The sequence below is a fragment of the Etheostoma spectabile genome, chromosome 8 (assembly GCF_008692095.1).
Source record: "Etheostoma spectabile isolate EspeVRDwgs_2016 chromosome 8, UIUC_Espe_1.0, whole genome shotgun sequence".
Lineage (NCBI taxonomy): Eukaryota > Metazoa > Chordata > Actinopteri > Perciformes > Percidae > Etheostoma > Etheostoma spectabile.
In genome coordinates this window covers 11443986-11458905 of record NC_045740.1, presented here as the reverse complement: position 1 = coordinate 11458905, position 14920 = coordinate 11443986, and the positions used below count along the sequence as shown (strand labels likewise).

Genomic DNA, 14920 nt, shown 5'->3' with positions numbered 1-14920 from the left:
CTGATATCAAAAGCTTAGTGTGAACATTGTGCATTTTGATATACATGCAACAGACATCATCAGAAATCCTCAGACTTCTGCAACACTAAACTTGTTGGTGTAGTTTTATATTCTATTTAATTTGACATTGGTTTTAAATATTTTAAGACTGTTGATGTACTAAATGAATTTGTGTTGTGAAGGAGAGTCGAAGATTGGAAGCTGAGTAGGACAAGTTACCTCAGACTCCAGGGTGGTGGGGCGGAGAAGTCACAGCTCTCTATCACAGATGGAGGAATTTTCTTGACGTCCTGCGAAGACAGGAAACCGAACAGTGTTATAAAAGCCACACTGTGATCCACCAACACAGGAAACCACTGCAGTTATAACACATTTTGAACATTAAGTAATTGTTGTTTGTTACCTAACGGACCATGAATTTGAAGAAAAGGTGAGAAAGCAAAGATGATGTCACAAATAATGGTGAAACAGAGCAAAATAATCCTTTTAAATACAAATCAAACTGAACAATACATTTGTAGTATTCAAATTTGTTCCAATGATTTGAGTTCATAAAATAAACTTGAAATAATTTGAAAATACATCAAATATTAAAAAAATATAGTTAAATGCAAGGGAAACAAATTAGATGAAAAATGCAAAACTATTCAGACTCATCATAAATAAACTTATATATACACATACACATACTGAAGGCTATAAAGCAGCACTAAACCTAAACATACAACACAAAAACAAAATTAAATTTTAATGTTGAAACGTGTTAAAACATGACTGATTGTCTTTAATACGTTTGATATACCTCATTCTCTAACACACACACACACACACACACACACACACACATGCGCGCACACACACACACACACCACACAATTTGGTATTTTAAAAAGCTATATCAATACACATGAAACGTATATCTGAAATAAATTTCACGTTGCAACATTATGTTATGATGATGTTTCATGATATGTAATATTGTAACCACCCCATCCTCTATTTTAAGTGCATCATTTCAAATAATTTAACAAAAATATAGATTAAATTTCTTAGTTCAAAAATGACTGAAAAAAGCAGGGTGGTCAGTTGGTTTATGAGGACCATTTATACACATTTACAATTATTTGGGTGCATGCATGTCTGAGATCAGAGTATTCACACATCAGTGTAAGAATAATACACACATGTGAGCATCACTGTCTATGAACACATGCCAGAGACAACCGTGGATAAAGAAAACCTGCTTTAAATACCTGAAAAACCTTTTGCTGGGCTTCAATAGAGCAAAATGAGACAAAGGAGCAACAAAGTATATTAATGCCCCCAATCCATCTTTAAGCAACAATGACAGCCATTCATTTCCCTGTAATCCAAATTCACTCCAGGGCCAAATGGACTCTGACCCATTTAGCTACATTTGAGCTCCCAGTAACAGACCTACAGCAGAGACAAGTCTGCCGTCAGACTCTCAGATGTACCTACACTAGATTTTACAGTTTCAGCCCCATAGAAATCAATCTGCACATAATTACACGCACCTATAGGTGAAGACAAACAAAGAGCTGTATATACACACTGGGCCAGACACAGAGGAACACACACACACACACACACACACACCACACACACACACACACCACACACACACACACACACACACACACACACTGGGCTCAATACAGTGGAAGTAAGGTCCATGTGCAGAGGGGCTACTACATGGCAGCAGTGTGTGGGGTCAAGGCCTTTCCCAGGTACAAATAAAAAGGGAGAGAAGAGACTTTGAAGAGCTGAACAACACGGTGGGTCACCTTGCCTGGCAAAGAGATCAATGTTTGTTTGACTGGTTGAGAGACAGAGAGAAACAGAGAGAGAGAGGCTGACTGCAGTAGAAGGGTAAATCACCTCGCTCGCTTCATTGAGATGCAGGTAAAACACACAGGGGTCGGGCTGGGCTCCAGCTCCACCCTGCATAACACAAACTTGTGCACGCGCAGACTTAAACACACACACATAAACAAAAAATGCACGCACACACAGTTGCATAATACACTCAGTTACCCGCTGCCGCTGTCCAAAACACACCACTCCACTGACTCATTGCCCTGCAACTCAACTCGCTGTTGAAAACATCAACACAGCCTCAGCTATGTTTATCTGTCAGAAGATTGTGATCACATATAATTAAATCATAATTAGCTTTCATCTATTGCCCTTTAGTGATGCATTCTGAGGAGGGCTTCCCATACAAGCAAATGCAAATAGTGTTTGAATTCTACTGCAAGGAAAATCACAAAACACATTGCATGTGCCCATTTGCACATTCTTTTACAGCTGAACATTTACAGTAATCTCAATTCAACACCAGACTATGGGATTGGATTCAGACAATCACATTACGTCCTCTCTGTTCATGCTTCTATTTGCTGGAATAAATCACCATGTAAAGCCAATAAGATACACACAGAGGCAGCAGCACAAACCATCTTTACAGCTGCTGCATTCCTACCACATGCACAGGCACGACAGGAGGGGACAAGTTAAATTATTAGGGTTTCAAATAAATGACACATAACTCAGGACACTGCAAGACAGAGAGAGAGAGAGAGAGAGAGAGAGAAGCTCTGGCATTGCAGGTCTAGATGATGGACGGACCACAGAGGAACATAAATGCAGCTGATTTAAATCACTTTAAATGTAAATGTTTATCGCGTGGAGTGATGCAGATGTGGATTGAGTGGAAGAGATTGAAATTGTTTCCTCTTTTGAATGCAAACATGTTTTTCACCTTGGGGGGGGGGGGGAGGAAATGAACGTACACAAACAATAACGTGCAACAAGATGACTGCATTTTTCACTAAACAAAACAAATTGTTTTTTATTCTGCACTAGTTGTTACCCTTTCCTGACATGTTAACATAGTGGATTTAGTATATTAATATATATTATTATTACCGACACCTTAATTGTACTTGTTTAGGTAATGTTTTAAGACACAAACTGTTTACTTACTCCTCTCAACTGATTATAAAAAACACTTCCTATTAGAGCAGTAATAAATCAAAACTATTTAAGCAACTTGAAGCTATTCTTAAATCGAGTAGTGTATTACCGTCCAGAAAATAGGAACGCAACCTGAATTTTTGGCACCTTAGGTCTTTTAAGTTTTTTGTGAGACATTATTTGTTTTACTTAATCAGATTTCCTTTGGGTTGACATAAAAAGCTACACACCTCACAATGTCATGATCAAATGACTCATTCCTATAGATCTAATGCATTCAGTTAGAGCATCTACACCCTTCCTCTACAAGGTGAAATAAAAGACAATGCAGGCTGGTTATTGAGCACTCACACAAATAGACACTAAAAAGGGCCCACATCCTTTGTCCTATTAATTCTGAGGCATTAAAACAAAGTACATGATGATGATTCAAATGTCAATACTGATAAATTTCAAAGTGATTTCCCATAGTTGACCTGAAAGAGAGAGTCCAATATTGTGACAGCAGACAACTACATTATCTTTAATAACCTAATCATTGGACAGACTGAGCAAATGATCACAGGGCAGAAGTCAATATAGTGGGCTGGAGAATAGAATTGCAATTCATACTGATAAGATTACGAATGTGGTGTGTCTGTGTTCTATATGTACACACTTTTCACACTGTAAAAATGAAAGAGAGAAAGAAAAAGGCAGAGAAAGAAGCACTGAATTTGCTGAGAAATGAGGAGGAAGCGCTGAATATTGTTTCCTGTGCCTTCTGTCCTCCTTCAACGCAGGAAGTGAATCAGTGCTACTGAATCCTCCTGCCCCTTGGTGTGTCTCAAAGTCAAAACACACGCACAAGCAGAAATTGTCCCACACAGTTTCCACCCCTACACAATGATCAGCATTTTTTTCCACTTTTTCATTCTTACGTATTAAATAAGGGAGCAGAAACACTGGAAAAAGATGAACTATGACACAAAGTCTACCACAGGTAAGACTGTCCTGAGCTAAACTCTGAGACTCCACAGAAAACGCAAACTAACCCTGTCTGGCTCGCAGAAGAAAGGGGTGCCGTGAAAGCATAGCATCTCCAGTTCTAGGTTATAACACAAATGTAATTAAACAGCACACTATATTGACCTAATCAGATAGGATGGCCATAAATTAGTGGACACATGCTCACTAAAAGGCCCTCTCCTCTCAGCTAGGACGCATCTCTGATCGTTTATCATCTGAAAGGAGCAGGAAGGCAGCCAGCATCTCCCTCTCTCTCTTTCTCTCTGTATTGCTCTCTCTATCCCTCCTGCTCTATCTCTGTCTCTCACTCACTTTTAATCACAGAGAAAATCATTCCTCCAGGCATGAGAGGATCATGCTCTCCCATCTTGTCCCTCACTCTGGGCTTTCATGGGAGCTAATGCGATCCAGGTGACTGTGTGTGTGTGTGGTGTGTGTGTGTGTACAGGTGAGACACAAATCAAAATACAGAGTGTTTACAACATTTGTCTTAAACTCTGCGTTCAGACACACACGCCATTGCTGTGTGCCTTTTAAAGTTTTCAGGAGCTGCCAAATAAAACAACTTCTCCTTACGCTCATACACATGCAAGCACTCCGACTGACAAAGGCTCTGCAGTGGGAAAATAACTAATCCCCCTTGAAACACACACACAGGACACAGACACAAACACGCACACACACCACAACACACCACACACACACACACACACACACACACACACACACACACACACACACAACACACACACACACACACACACGTATGGTGGCAGTGACCTAGACCCTGTGGCTTTTATCTCAGCCATACTTGTGTTAGGATGCACTGAGTTCATCAGGCGCTGCAGACCAGAGCAGAGGCAGGTTTTACTGTAAGCTATGGAGCTGTCAGTCGCCTACAAAACCAAATTACTCTGAGTGCCTCCTGTGGCTTTTCTCTTTTAGTCTTATAGGCATTTAAAAAAAAAAAAATCAAAGTCAAAAAAGAATGTGGGCTACAGTTTATTTTCAGATGGAATTATTTGCAGGAAGTCAAAAATTTTATTTTCCAAGTTAAACATATGTATGTAGCCTATTATCCTATATTTGATTGTTTTTTTGTCATATAGACCTTTGTCTCCGGTCGTTTTTTAAATGAAACTTTCCACAGACATTATTCAACAAGTGGACAGCTACTGAGTAAAAAGTGCAAGTTTACTCTAAAATCAATCATTAACTCAGCTTTTCTAGGACAGCTGCAGTAATATTAGTAGGCCCTGGGGCAAAAAATGAAATTATATTAGAAACATTTGGCAGTGTAGTCTGATTTTTTTCACGTTAAAAAAAAAAAAAATGATAGGTCTTTTCTGTCTTTAATTACGCAACAGGTGAAAAACGTCTATTTTATTTCTTGAGAAGCAAAAGAAGAGAAAACACTTATAGTTTATATATTTCGCCGTGTAATTTTTTAGGGGACAAAAAAGAATGAAGAACGCATATTAAGTCAAGTTATATTAATGACTGCAGTACTACATACATTAGAGCTGGACTTGATCTTGGAGCTGTTATGAATCAAGAACACGCGCCTTGTGCGCAACATCTGTATCGCGCTTCATTCAAAACCAGATGTGAACCAGACTGACATTTTGTTCTTCTGTTTAGGCCTATATTTCAATTTAGATCGAGAGAAGATTATAGGGCTCAGAGTGTGTGGTGTCGCCTTAGAGACGCAGTGACAAACAACATGCAAAACTATAAAGAACAAAAAGAACAAAACATTTTCAGAATATATTTGTTCCATTCATGAAGGTTTATTGATGAATGGTATATTTATTAAATTCCATTTTTAAGAGTGAACACGATGTCTGCCAGTTAACTGTACTGTCCACACAATACATTTTACTGTTTAGAAATCATCCCAAAAGACTTATGGCTGCATGCTGCTTTGCTTAATTATTCTACAGCACCGGGACAACATATCATTTCCATTTTCCAAACAGTTCACAGTTTATTTACCGAATAACACCCATAGGGTTCTTGGGTAAACTTAATTAAGTTCCTTAAATGAAAGGAAAACACATTAACAACGAAATGCAGAAAGAACAGGTCATTTGTTGCAACAAGTTTGCGTGACAAAGTGGCCTATCTCTCATTAATTTCAGGACATGCATCATAATCTGCTTCTGTTTAAGCATTTTATCTTCATCCCCACTTGTTGATCGCTACAATCTATTTAGTCTTTGCATTTGTCAAGAAAAATAGAATCGTTTCAACTAAATAGTCTGATGCTGCTCACCTTGGTGGTATGTTGTCTGTGAGTACAAATCAAGAGAACAAAGTTGCTTTATTCCACAATGTCATTTTCCTCCCAGAGCTACAAGGGCAGCCTATAAATGTTGAAGGGTCCATGTTTGCGGGGAACTTTCATGAAAGCAAAGTGACGGATGAATGCACCTGTTCACACGTTTTTTTCTTTTTGTTGTTCTTTTTTTTTTTTTTTTTTTTTTACAAATAAATCCAAAAAATGTGATGAGGCTGAACAATCATGATATAATTCAATCATCATACACAAGTTCTCAAAAACAAGGAAAAAGAAAATAAGTCCAAACACAATCCGCGCATGACCAGCATGCATGGCTTCACATAACTGTTACACTGACATCCATTTTCCAAACTTCTGAGTTTGGATATTATTTTCACAAGACAAATAGGATGGATGATATGAAAATGATCCAAATTAAATTGACTTTAAACAACAAAAACTAGTATAAATTCAAATCAAAATAAAGCTGCTGTGCCCGAGGACAGTTGGATTTCATTAAACTAATTTGGGTAAAGGGAGCAAACGGACGAGGCTGTAAGGACGGACTCATAGGCTACTCAGCAAAGGGTTAAGTCATTTCATGCAACATTGCGAATTAGACAGAAATCCTTTAAAAATATTTGTGGAAGCCGAATTCTTATTCGGTCATTTATACAGCCCTATTTGTAGGCTTTATCACTTAAAAGTGACAATACATAAATCAATCAAGATCCTCACCCTGAAACTGAAATAGGCTACTTTTGAAATACAGAAAAGTGTAAAACTCTTTTGTCTAACACTGCTTTAACCAAACAGCTTCAACACAAGCACAACCGATTTTAGCTGCGTACAGATTAAAAGTTTTTTTTTTTCTGTTTCTTTGTGAGGGTCGGTTATTAAAACTTTTTCAGCGCCGAGACTCACATGAAAAACTCCGGGGATGAGGGGTTGTTGTCGCTGCTGGATCCTCCGTTTTCTCTGAAGCCGGTGCTGATCAGCTTCTCGTATTTCTCCTTGTAGGCGTCCCTCTCCCTGGCCAGCCGGGAGATCTCCTGCTTGAGGTGGTCCACCTGCTGAATGAGTTGTGTCTTCTCTCCCTCCAAGACGTGCCGCTGCTGGACCCGTTTGTACCGGCAGGACTGGGCATAGCCTCTGTTCTTTAGTGTCCTCCTCTTCTGTTTCAGACGGATCACCTCTTCCTTGCTGACCCCCCGGAGCTGCCGGTTCAATTCCCGCACCGACATGGTCACCAGCTGCTCGTCCGAGAACCGGTCTTCCAAGCGCAGGTGCTGGTGGTTTCCCCCCATGCCGCCGCCGGATTGAGACCCGGAGGAGGGGTGGTGTGCTCCTGTGTGGTGGTGGTGATGGTGATGGTGGTGGTGGGGATTCCCGTTCTGAGCTGCGGCTGCAGCGATAACCGCGGATACCACGGCGGCCGCTGATCCCATCTCCTCCCCGGCCATGGCGCCTCCTGGCCCGGCTGCGCCGCCGAACTGCTGCCCCCTGGCATAGCCATCGAAGCTCTGGAGCTGGTGACTGCTGCTGATCAGCGCCTCTACGGCGTCCTCCGGGCTAAAGCCCAGAGCCTCGGGGTTCAACTGCTGTTGGTACCCGGTCATCCAGTAGAAATCCTCCAAGTGTGCCTTCTGTTCGCTCCCTGATCCCGGACTGGGCGCCGAGAAGCTTGGCGAGGGGGGAACCGAGCTGCAAGGCGTGCTCATCGGGGTGGAAGATAGGGATCCCCCGGCGACCAGGCGGCTGCACTGGCTGATGCTGCGATCGGGCTCCACCGGCTCCTTTTTCACTTCAAACTTCATCAGATCGAAGTCATTAACATATTCCATGGCCAGGGGACTGGTGGGCAGGTCGGAGTTGCTCATTGCCAGCTCTGATGCCATCCTCTTGCTGTTGACAGTCCTCCAAAGGGGGTGAGGAGCACCTGTCAAAGTGGGCTGCTGAGACACGCACTGAGCCAGCTTGATTTCTTTATTTATTTTCTTCAAAACCGAAGAAAAAGTGGATTTTCACGCACTAATTGCGCAGCGCAGGTTTTGGTTTTGTGAGTCGATAAGTTTTTTTTTCTTCAGTCTGTGTTGCACAGACGCATTGGAGCAGCGCTGTTTCCTCCCTCTCTCCCAGCGTGCGGGTGTCTGAGCGCCGCTGTCTCTGTTTCTACCATTTAACACTTCATGGCTCCTTTTAGGATTAGTGCGCCAAATTGAAGAGGTTCACGCACGTGTCCCGGGCAAATAGTTGCTTTGTGGAAGAAAAAAAAAACTCCACCCTAGGATTGATAGATTTTTTCTAAGGCATCAGTCAGCCGACGAGTTAAAAAGCATTGCTTAGTTTTATAGGCGCCCTGACGTCAGGACTGAAATATGAAATTGACTGAGACTCAGCCAATGAGGAGACCAGCCTGCGGATGTAATTAGCATAATAGTATAGAAACCAAAGTTTTCTGAACTGTCCAAGCCCATCAGCAGATTGACACATGAGACTTAATAGTCATTCTTCCCCTTCACATGAAATATAACTAAAGCGGTAAAATAATACAGATTCCGAGGAGCGACAGAATCAGGTGAATGCATGTTTAGCCTCATCTTTTAGCAAGTCATTACTGTTTCAACACATGATACATTTTTTCCATAATCGTAATAATTGCATAACTCAAATCATTTACATTTCCTTTTAGAGTCATATTTGTCAACTTTTTTTTTTTTTTCTTTTCAGAACAGTCTGTTAGTCAGCCATCCTAATCCAGCTCTCATTAGTTAGTTTTGACATAGCGAAACTTTGCACAGTGCATATCATTAACTATATAGGGAGATTTATAATTAAGGCGTCCAAGTGATCTTAAAACTCGTCTCAGACAAGACAACCGTTTTAGACCCTCTTACCCAAACATCTTGGAATGGAATGCATTGAAATGCATCTGAACGATTCTCTCTGATCGATGAAAAATAGTCTATATTTTACATATAGGCTACTCATTTACTACATATTACTACAGACATAGCGAATCGTTGTGTGTGGAGGGTGGAAGCGTTTGACAAGAGCATGGGTCTGGTTGAAGGACATTGTTTGGAAACCCAACGTCGCCACCTTTCGGTATAGAATAATATTTCATGTGGCTTTTGTAGGGTCTCTAAGTAGCTTATGTGTCCGCAACAATTGCTTTGGGCAAATGTTTTTCTGCTTTTAATGTGAAAACATTATATACACAATATATATACAGTATATGCATCAGTTTGCTCTTGTAGAGCATCGTCGGCTCTCTTTTAGTGGTTCTGCTAGATATGAAAATTATTTGACAGGACAAACATTTACTTCCTTGACTACTTATGACAAAAAAAACATTTGGGATTTCAAAACAAACGAAAAGAAAAGAAAAACAGTCATTACTATACAGAAGTAATTTTTCTTCAAGGAGAAATGTAAACACATTTTCTTTCACCTGTGTCCCGCATGGTCATTCACATGTAATACAAGTCCTTGTCAACATAAAATCTTTCTTCTGAATACCCTCCACCTGTGTCCTTCCGGAGTCTACAGTCTCAATCCCAAGATGTTCACAGCATCAGTGTAACCCCCCCCCCCCTCTCTCTCTCTGTCTCTCTCTCTCTCTCTCTCTCTCTCTCTCTCTCTCTCTCTCCTGGAGCACATTCCTCAGGAGTGGTGGCACACAAGAACAAACAATAAGGAGGGCTATACACATAGGACTGGAGAGTAAATAAGAGAACTCTCCCTGGAACATGTCACACAGGGAAGCTTCAGAAAACTACAAAGCCGCCAGCACATAATCCAACTCCCTGGTGTCCCAATGCAAGTAAATATTCTCTTGGTCCCTGTGACTGTTCATGGGGACTTAACGTTAAACAGGAAGGATAAATATCGTGTTTTATGCATTAGAACACACAACAGAGGCCCCTCTGATGCTTTTGAATAAATATTAAACAGATGAGGTGTCCCATCTGAAGCTACTATGTGTTGTAGCGGGTGTAGATTAAATTCAGACTTGCAGTAAGATACACAGCAGGAAAAGAACTTCAGAGTTACAGCAAGACATCTTTTTCATAAGGTGGTATTGCTTTTTATTTAGTCATTTGTATGTCTTTTAAACATTACCATGGCATTATGTTGTGACAGGAAATTATATCATAACTGAAGGGAAACACAGGTAAGTGAATAAAAGTTATCCTGAAAAACGTATTTTCTTTAGTCCTATAAAACTGACAAAATAACACCTAAAGCAATCAAAAAGATAATTCCCCTCACAGTATTTGTAAAATGGGTTGACACACACGTCACCAACAGACACAGAGAGCAGTTATGTTTTGCCACATTTGAAGCGCCAGGATTTTTTTGGTCAGAGAGTCTCAAGGGTTAACAAGCAGAGTCCAGAACCAATGCATCAGCTGTGTCCTGAGGGCTAATATTCCTGTATGCACCCTATTCTGTCTCCCTTTGGAGTTTCATGTTGGCTGCTCACTGCCACCAAGTTTATTACTGTCTATCTTTTATCTGGGATGATTTTTTCTCCCCTCTACCATACACGGGTTGCACTCAGGTATACATTATGAAATAAGCCTTTACAGCAGGAGGAGGACCACTCATACAGCATTAGTACAAACAAAAGTTAAGAGTACTTGTAAACCTGTTATATGATACAACATATCTAAATATCTTTAAAATAAATGCCAGACCAACAATCAGCTCTTATTATTTCTCCAACAAATTACATTTACATGGAAAACACGTTCTTGGGGATTGATTAGCTTCCTTGACCTCAAAATGAGGCTGTGTGTCATAACAGTGAGAATGACACGCTTTTAAACAATTGCCGTAAATCCTTGCAAAAGTTATTTGTGTTCGTTTTTGACCCAAGCCGTTGCAGCCAAGTGATTTGTGAATGAACACTCAACCCTTTGAGACCAGGTGACTCTTTTGTAATGCTGCCAATGCCCCGGCCTAACGTGTACAAGCCAGCTTTGTGTGAATAGTCCGGCCTCTGCATGTGGAGCCCAGCTACAGTATGTGTTAATGAGACACTGTCTGACCTTTCAGAGTTCACCCCAGGAGATCACTGATGCATCTTGGGTAAAGGATAACCAGTGCTCCCGGAGTTCCCTGTGATTTACGGGTACAGTGACTTTACTAATTGTTACATATATTAAAAAGATCCTCATTACAGTGTGACTTATGTGCCATGTTGCAATAGACTTCACTTTTATTTTCAGCATGCTAACCTTTTGTCTGCCTCTGGGGTTCCCTGAAGTTGTGCACTTACAAAGGATGTGCACAACTTGTTGTTTGCTTTGTTGCCCAGCTTTGTAGTAGACATGTTTGCATACAGATGAAGAAGCGGGAGGTACTTGGGAGGTCTGCAAAATAAATAACATGCAGAAATGTACGAATTTATTTCACACTAATATGGCAGCTTACACGCCACGATATTATCTTATTGCTGTATAAAATAATCGGAGGAGATGGCGTTCACAAAAAAACTAATTAAAGCTTACTTCATGCATCTGCAAGATAGGCGTTTTATAACCCCACTCACACTATTGAAAATCTTGTGCCAAAAATAGCTAGACATTACCATATTTAACAGACATAAACTTAAATAAAACGTCAGAAACTAAAGTAAAGGATTTCTGCATGACCAAGATTATGCCTTATAATCACTCATTACATTCCCAATGGGAGGAAGGCTTCATATTCATTCTCAATCCCTGTTTAATGCCATATATTAAACTCTGGTGGCACCCCAAATGGGGGACAACCAGACGAGTGGGCTCACTGGGCTCATCTGAGACACATTTAATTAGCAGGACAGAAAATGAAATGTTTCGTGGGGTCTTAACTAACTGTTGTATCTTTTGTAATAGAATGAGTAGCTGTGAGAAGCTATTACAAGGACGAACATGAAGTACGGTACCACATTTTCCTCTGCCAGTGTTTTATAGGGGGAATAAAAGAATGCATATTAAGATAATAAGCTTCCACATCACGGAAACAAAGTGCTATATTTGCAAAGTACTATGTTTGAGAGAACTGGCTTAGAACTGGCTTCTCTCCCTTTATCTCTTTCTCTCTCTCTCTCTCTCCCCTCTCTCTCTCTCTCTCTCGCTCTCCCCCTCTCCCTCCCTCTCTCTCTCTCCCCCTCTCCCTCCTTCTCTCTCTCTCTCTTTCTCTCGCTCTCACAATTTTCAATTCAAATTGCTGTATATATATGTATATGTATATGTATATATATATATATATATATATACAGCAATTTGAATATATCTATATATATATATATACAGCAATTTGAATATATATATGTATATATACAACAATTTATAACAATATATATGATAACAATATTGCAAAAGAAACAAGGATGATAATGTGAGAAGAAATACCTACATACAATTCATTGAGTAAACTAAAACATATGCATTTAAGATAAAAAACAACAACAAGAAAACAGTACAGTATATCAGTATATCAATATATCAATATACAGTAAAATCTCTAGCGTCAAATGTAAGAAAGAAAACAAAGACAGAAGCAAACAAACAAAAAAAACGTGAAAAAACAGTAGGCAGAGTAAACTGTGAGGAGATGAACTACAGATATTACGGGATGTTGTGCTGGTTGTCTCTCAGGCTATGACATGCACTCGCTGTTTCTGCTGCTTCTACAGCGCTCACACTATTTTCTCCAAGTAGATGTTGCATTTTTGTCTGGTCACAGTGCATCTAAATCTGGGAAAGTACATTTAATTTTAGTAAAGAACTGACTTCTGATGTCAGTATGTGTGCTACATCAAAGCAGGAAGTGTTGCTCTGTTCTCTACCTGTCTGTGTGGACAGAGCTGACACAGCCTGTCTTCTCAAAGGCAGCCAGGTCTGTCTGTGGCGCCCGGTTTCCACAGCAAGACTGTGTCCACTCAGTCTTTACCTGCTCAGTCTTTCGAAGTCTCTCTCTCTCTCTCTTTCTTTCTCCCTCTCTCCATTATCTCGCTGTTCTGTTCTCCAATCCTGCATTAATCAGACTTTTACAACCTCTTCGATTCATTTACTTGCTCTGGATGCAGGTAGCGGCCCTCAGTCTCTGTTTATGTGTGGACTTGAAAAACGTCTGCATGGTTAATGGAGGAGAAACAGGCCCTCAACAAGTGATTAACTTGCAGGGCACCTGTGCACGCATGCACGCACTGACTCAGGCACACACACACACACACACACACACACACGCACACACACGCACACACACGCACACACACACACACACACACACACACACACACACCACAACACACACACACACATACACACATACTCACAGACACACACACACCACACACCGCACACATTCATGCACGCACACACACACACACACACACACACAGATAGCGGAACAGTATTCTCACAGAAAGACAGGACATGGGTTTACATGTTTAGTTAAAGGAATGTGGTTCCTCTGTTGATTTTTCTCCGTTCTAGCTCTGCTTCTATACTCCCCAGAAGCAGTAAAGTCCAAGTCCAGTCAATCACAACCTCAAAGCCTCAAAATGGTAATATTATGTCGTGTAAGACACCAGAGCAATGTAAGATTCTGATTTAAATTATTGGAGGCTCTTGATTAGAAAACCAGGCTGTGACTCTCTCTCTCTCTCTCTTTCTCTGGCTCTGTGCCTGCCAGAAGGAAGCTTCAACCCGGTAATTGGCCACAATGAGCAGACTTGCATGTGTCAAACTCTCCTCTTCACATCTGGTTATTGTCTCTCACAGCAGGTGGACATCACAGGCATCGTCTGAGCAGTCTCATCTGCTCTCTGTCTCTGTGTAACATGGGATGCACTGCTATTATACTTTAAAAACCAGCACATTTCCACATGTAGTTTGACATCTCTAGCGTGTACGGGTAATATGATGAAGACATGTGGGTCATTCACATGTCAGTGCAGTCTGCAAGTTAACAATTTTCCAGGGCTTTATGAATACCCAAATATTTGAAAATTGACAGTACTGCAAGAGGAAGTATTGCACTGTGGATTCAACCGTCCAGGTTTATGAATATCATCATGTTCACACACAAGCACACTAAAATTAAGTGTGAATCGTATGGAACCTGAGCTCATCTTCTCTCATTAGCCACACTGCTACATTATTGGCTTCATTAGCTATCCCCACCGTGCCTCACGCAGCATGTGGAGGAGCAGGTAGAAAAAGTCAACACTTGCAAAATTACAAACAAATGTAGCTATTTGCTTTTCCCAAAAGCAAATAGTTTCTGGATAATTTCAGCTTTTCATGGCTAATAATAAAAAATGAATAAATAATTATTTTATATTTTTAGGTGTATGCAGGAGGACAGTGTTTGCATGTGACGTCTGTGTGCATGATATGTTGATTCATGTTGCAGTCAGAGGTTGTGAGTTATTATTGATGTGGCGGGTATATGTTTATGTGTGCTATATGCTCTCTGCAACTGTACACTGTTATTAATGTCCACAGTGTCCACTCTGGGCTGTTATTAATGCAAACTTAATTCTCTAATTCATCATAAAATGTTACCTTAATGCAACAGCAACCTAATTGAGGAGTATGGTTACATTTAGTCCACACAAGTTGGGTCAAA

General features: G+C 40.5%; 1 protein-coding gene across 1 annotated transcript in view; it reads right to left on the bottom strand.

The window, feature by feature from the left end:
- LOC116694709 (transcription factor Maf) overlaps nt 1–8623 on the bottom strand; it is a 49305-nt gene extending 40682 nt beyond the window's left edge. The window contains exons 1-2 of the mRNA XM_032524564.1: nt 7214–8623; nt 220–290 (exon numbers count right to left, since the gene is read on the bottom strand). Of these exons, the coding sequence (XP_032380455.1) occupies nt 263–290; nt 7214–8187 (1002 nt within the window). The 5' untranslated portion in view covers nt 8188–8623 and the 3' untranslated portion in view covers nt 220–262. The remainder of the gene's footprint in view (nt 1–219; nt 291–7213) is intronic.
- Nucleotides 8624–14920: the final 6297 nt, after the last annotated feature.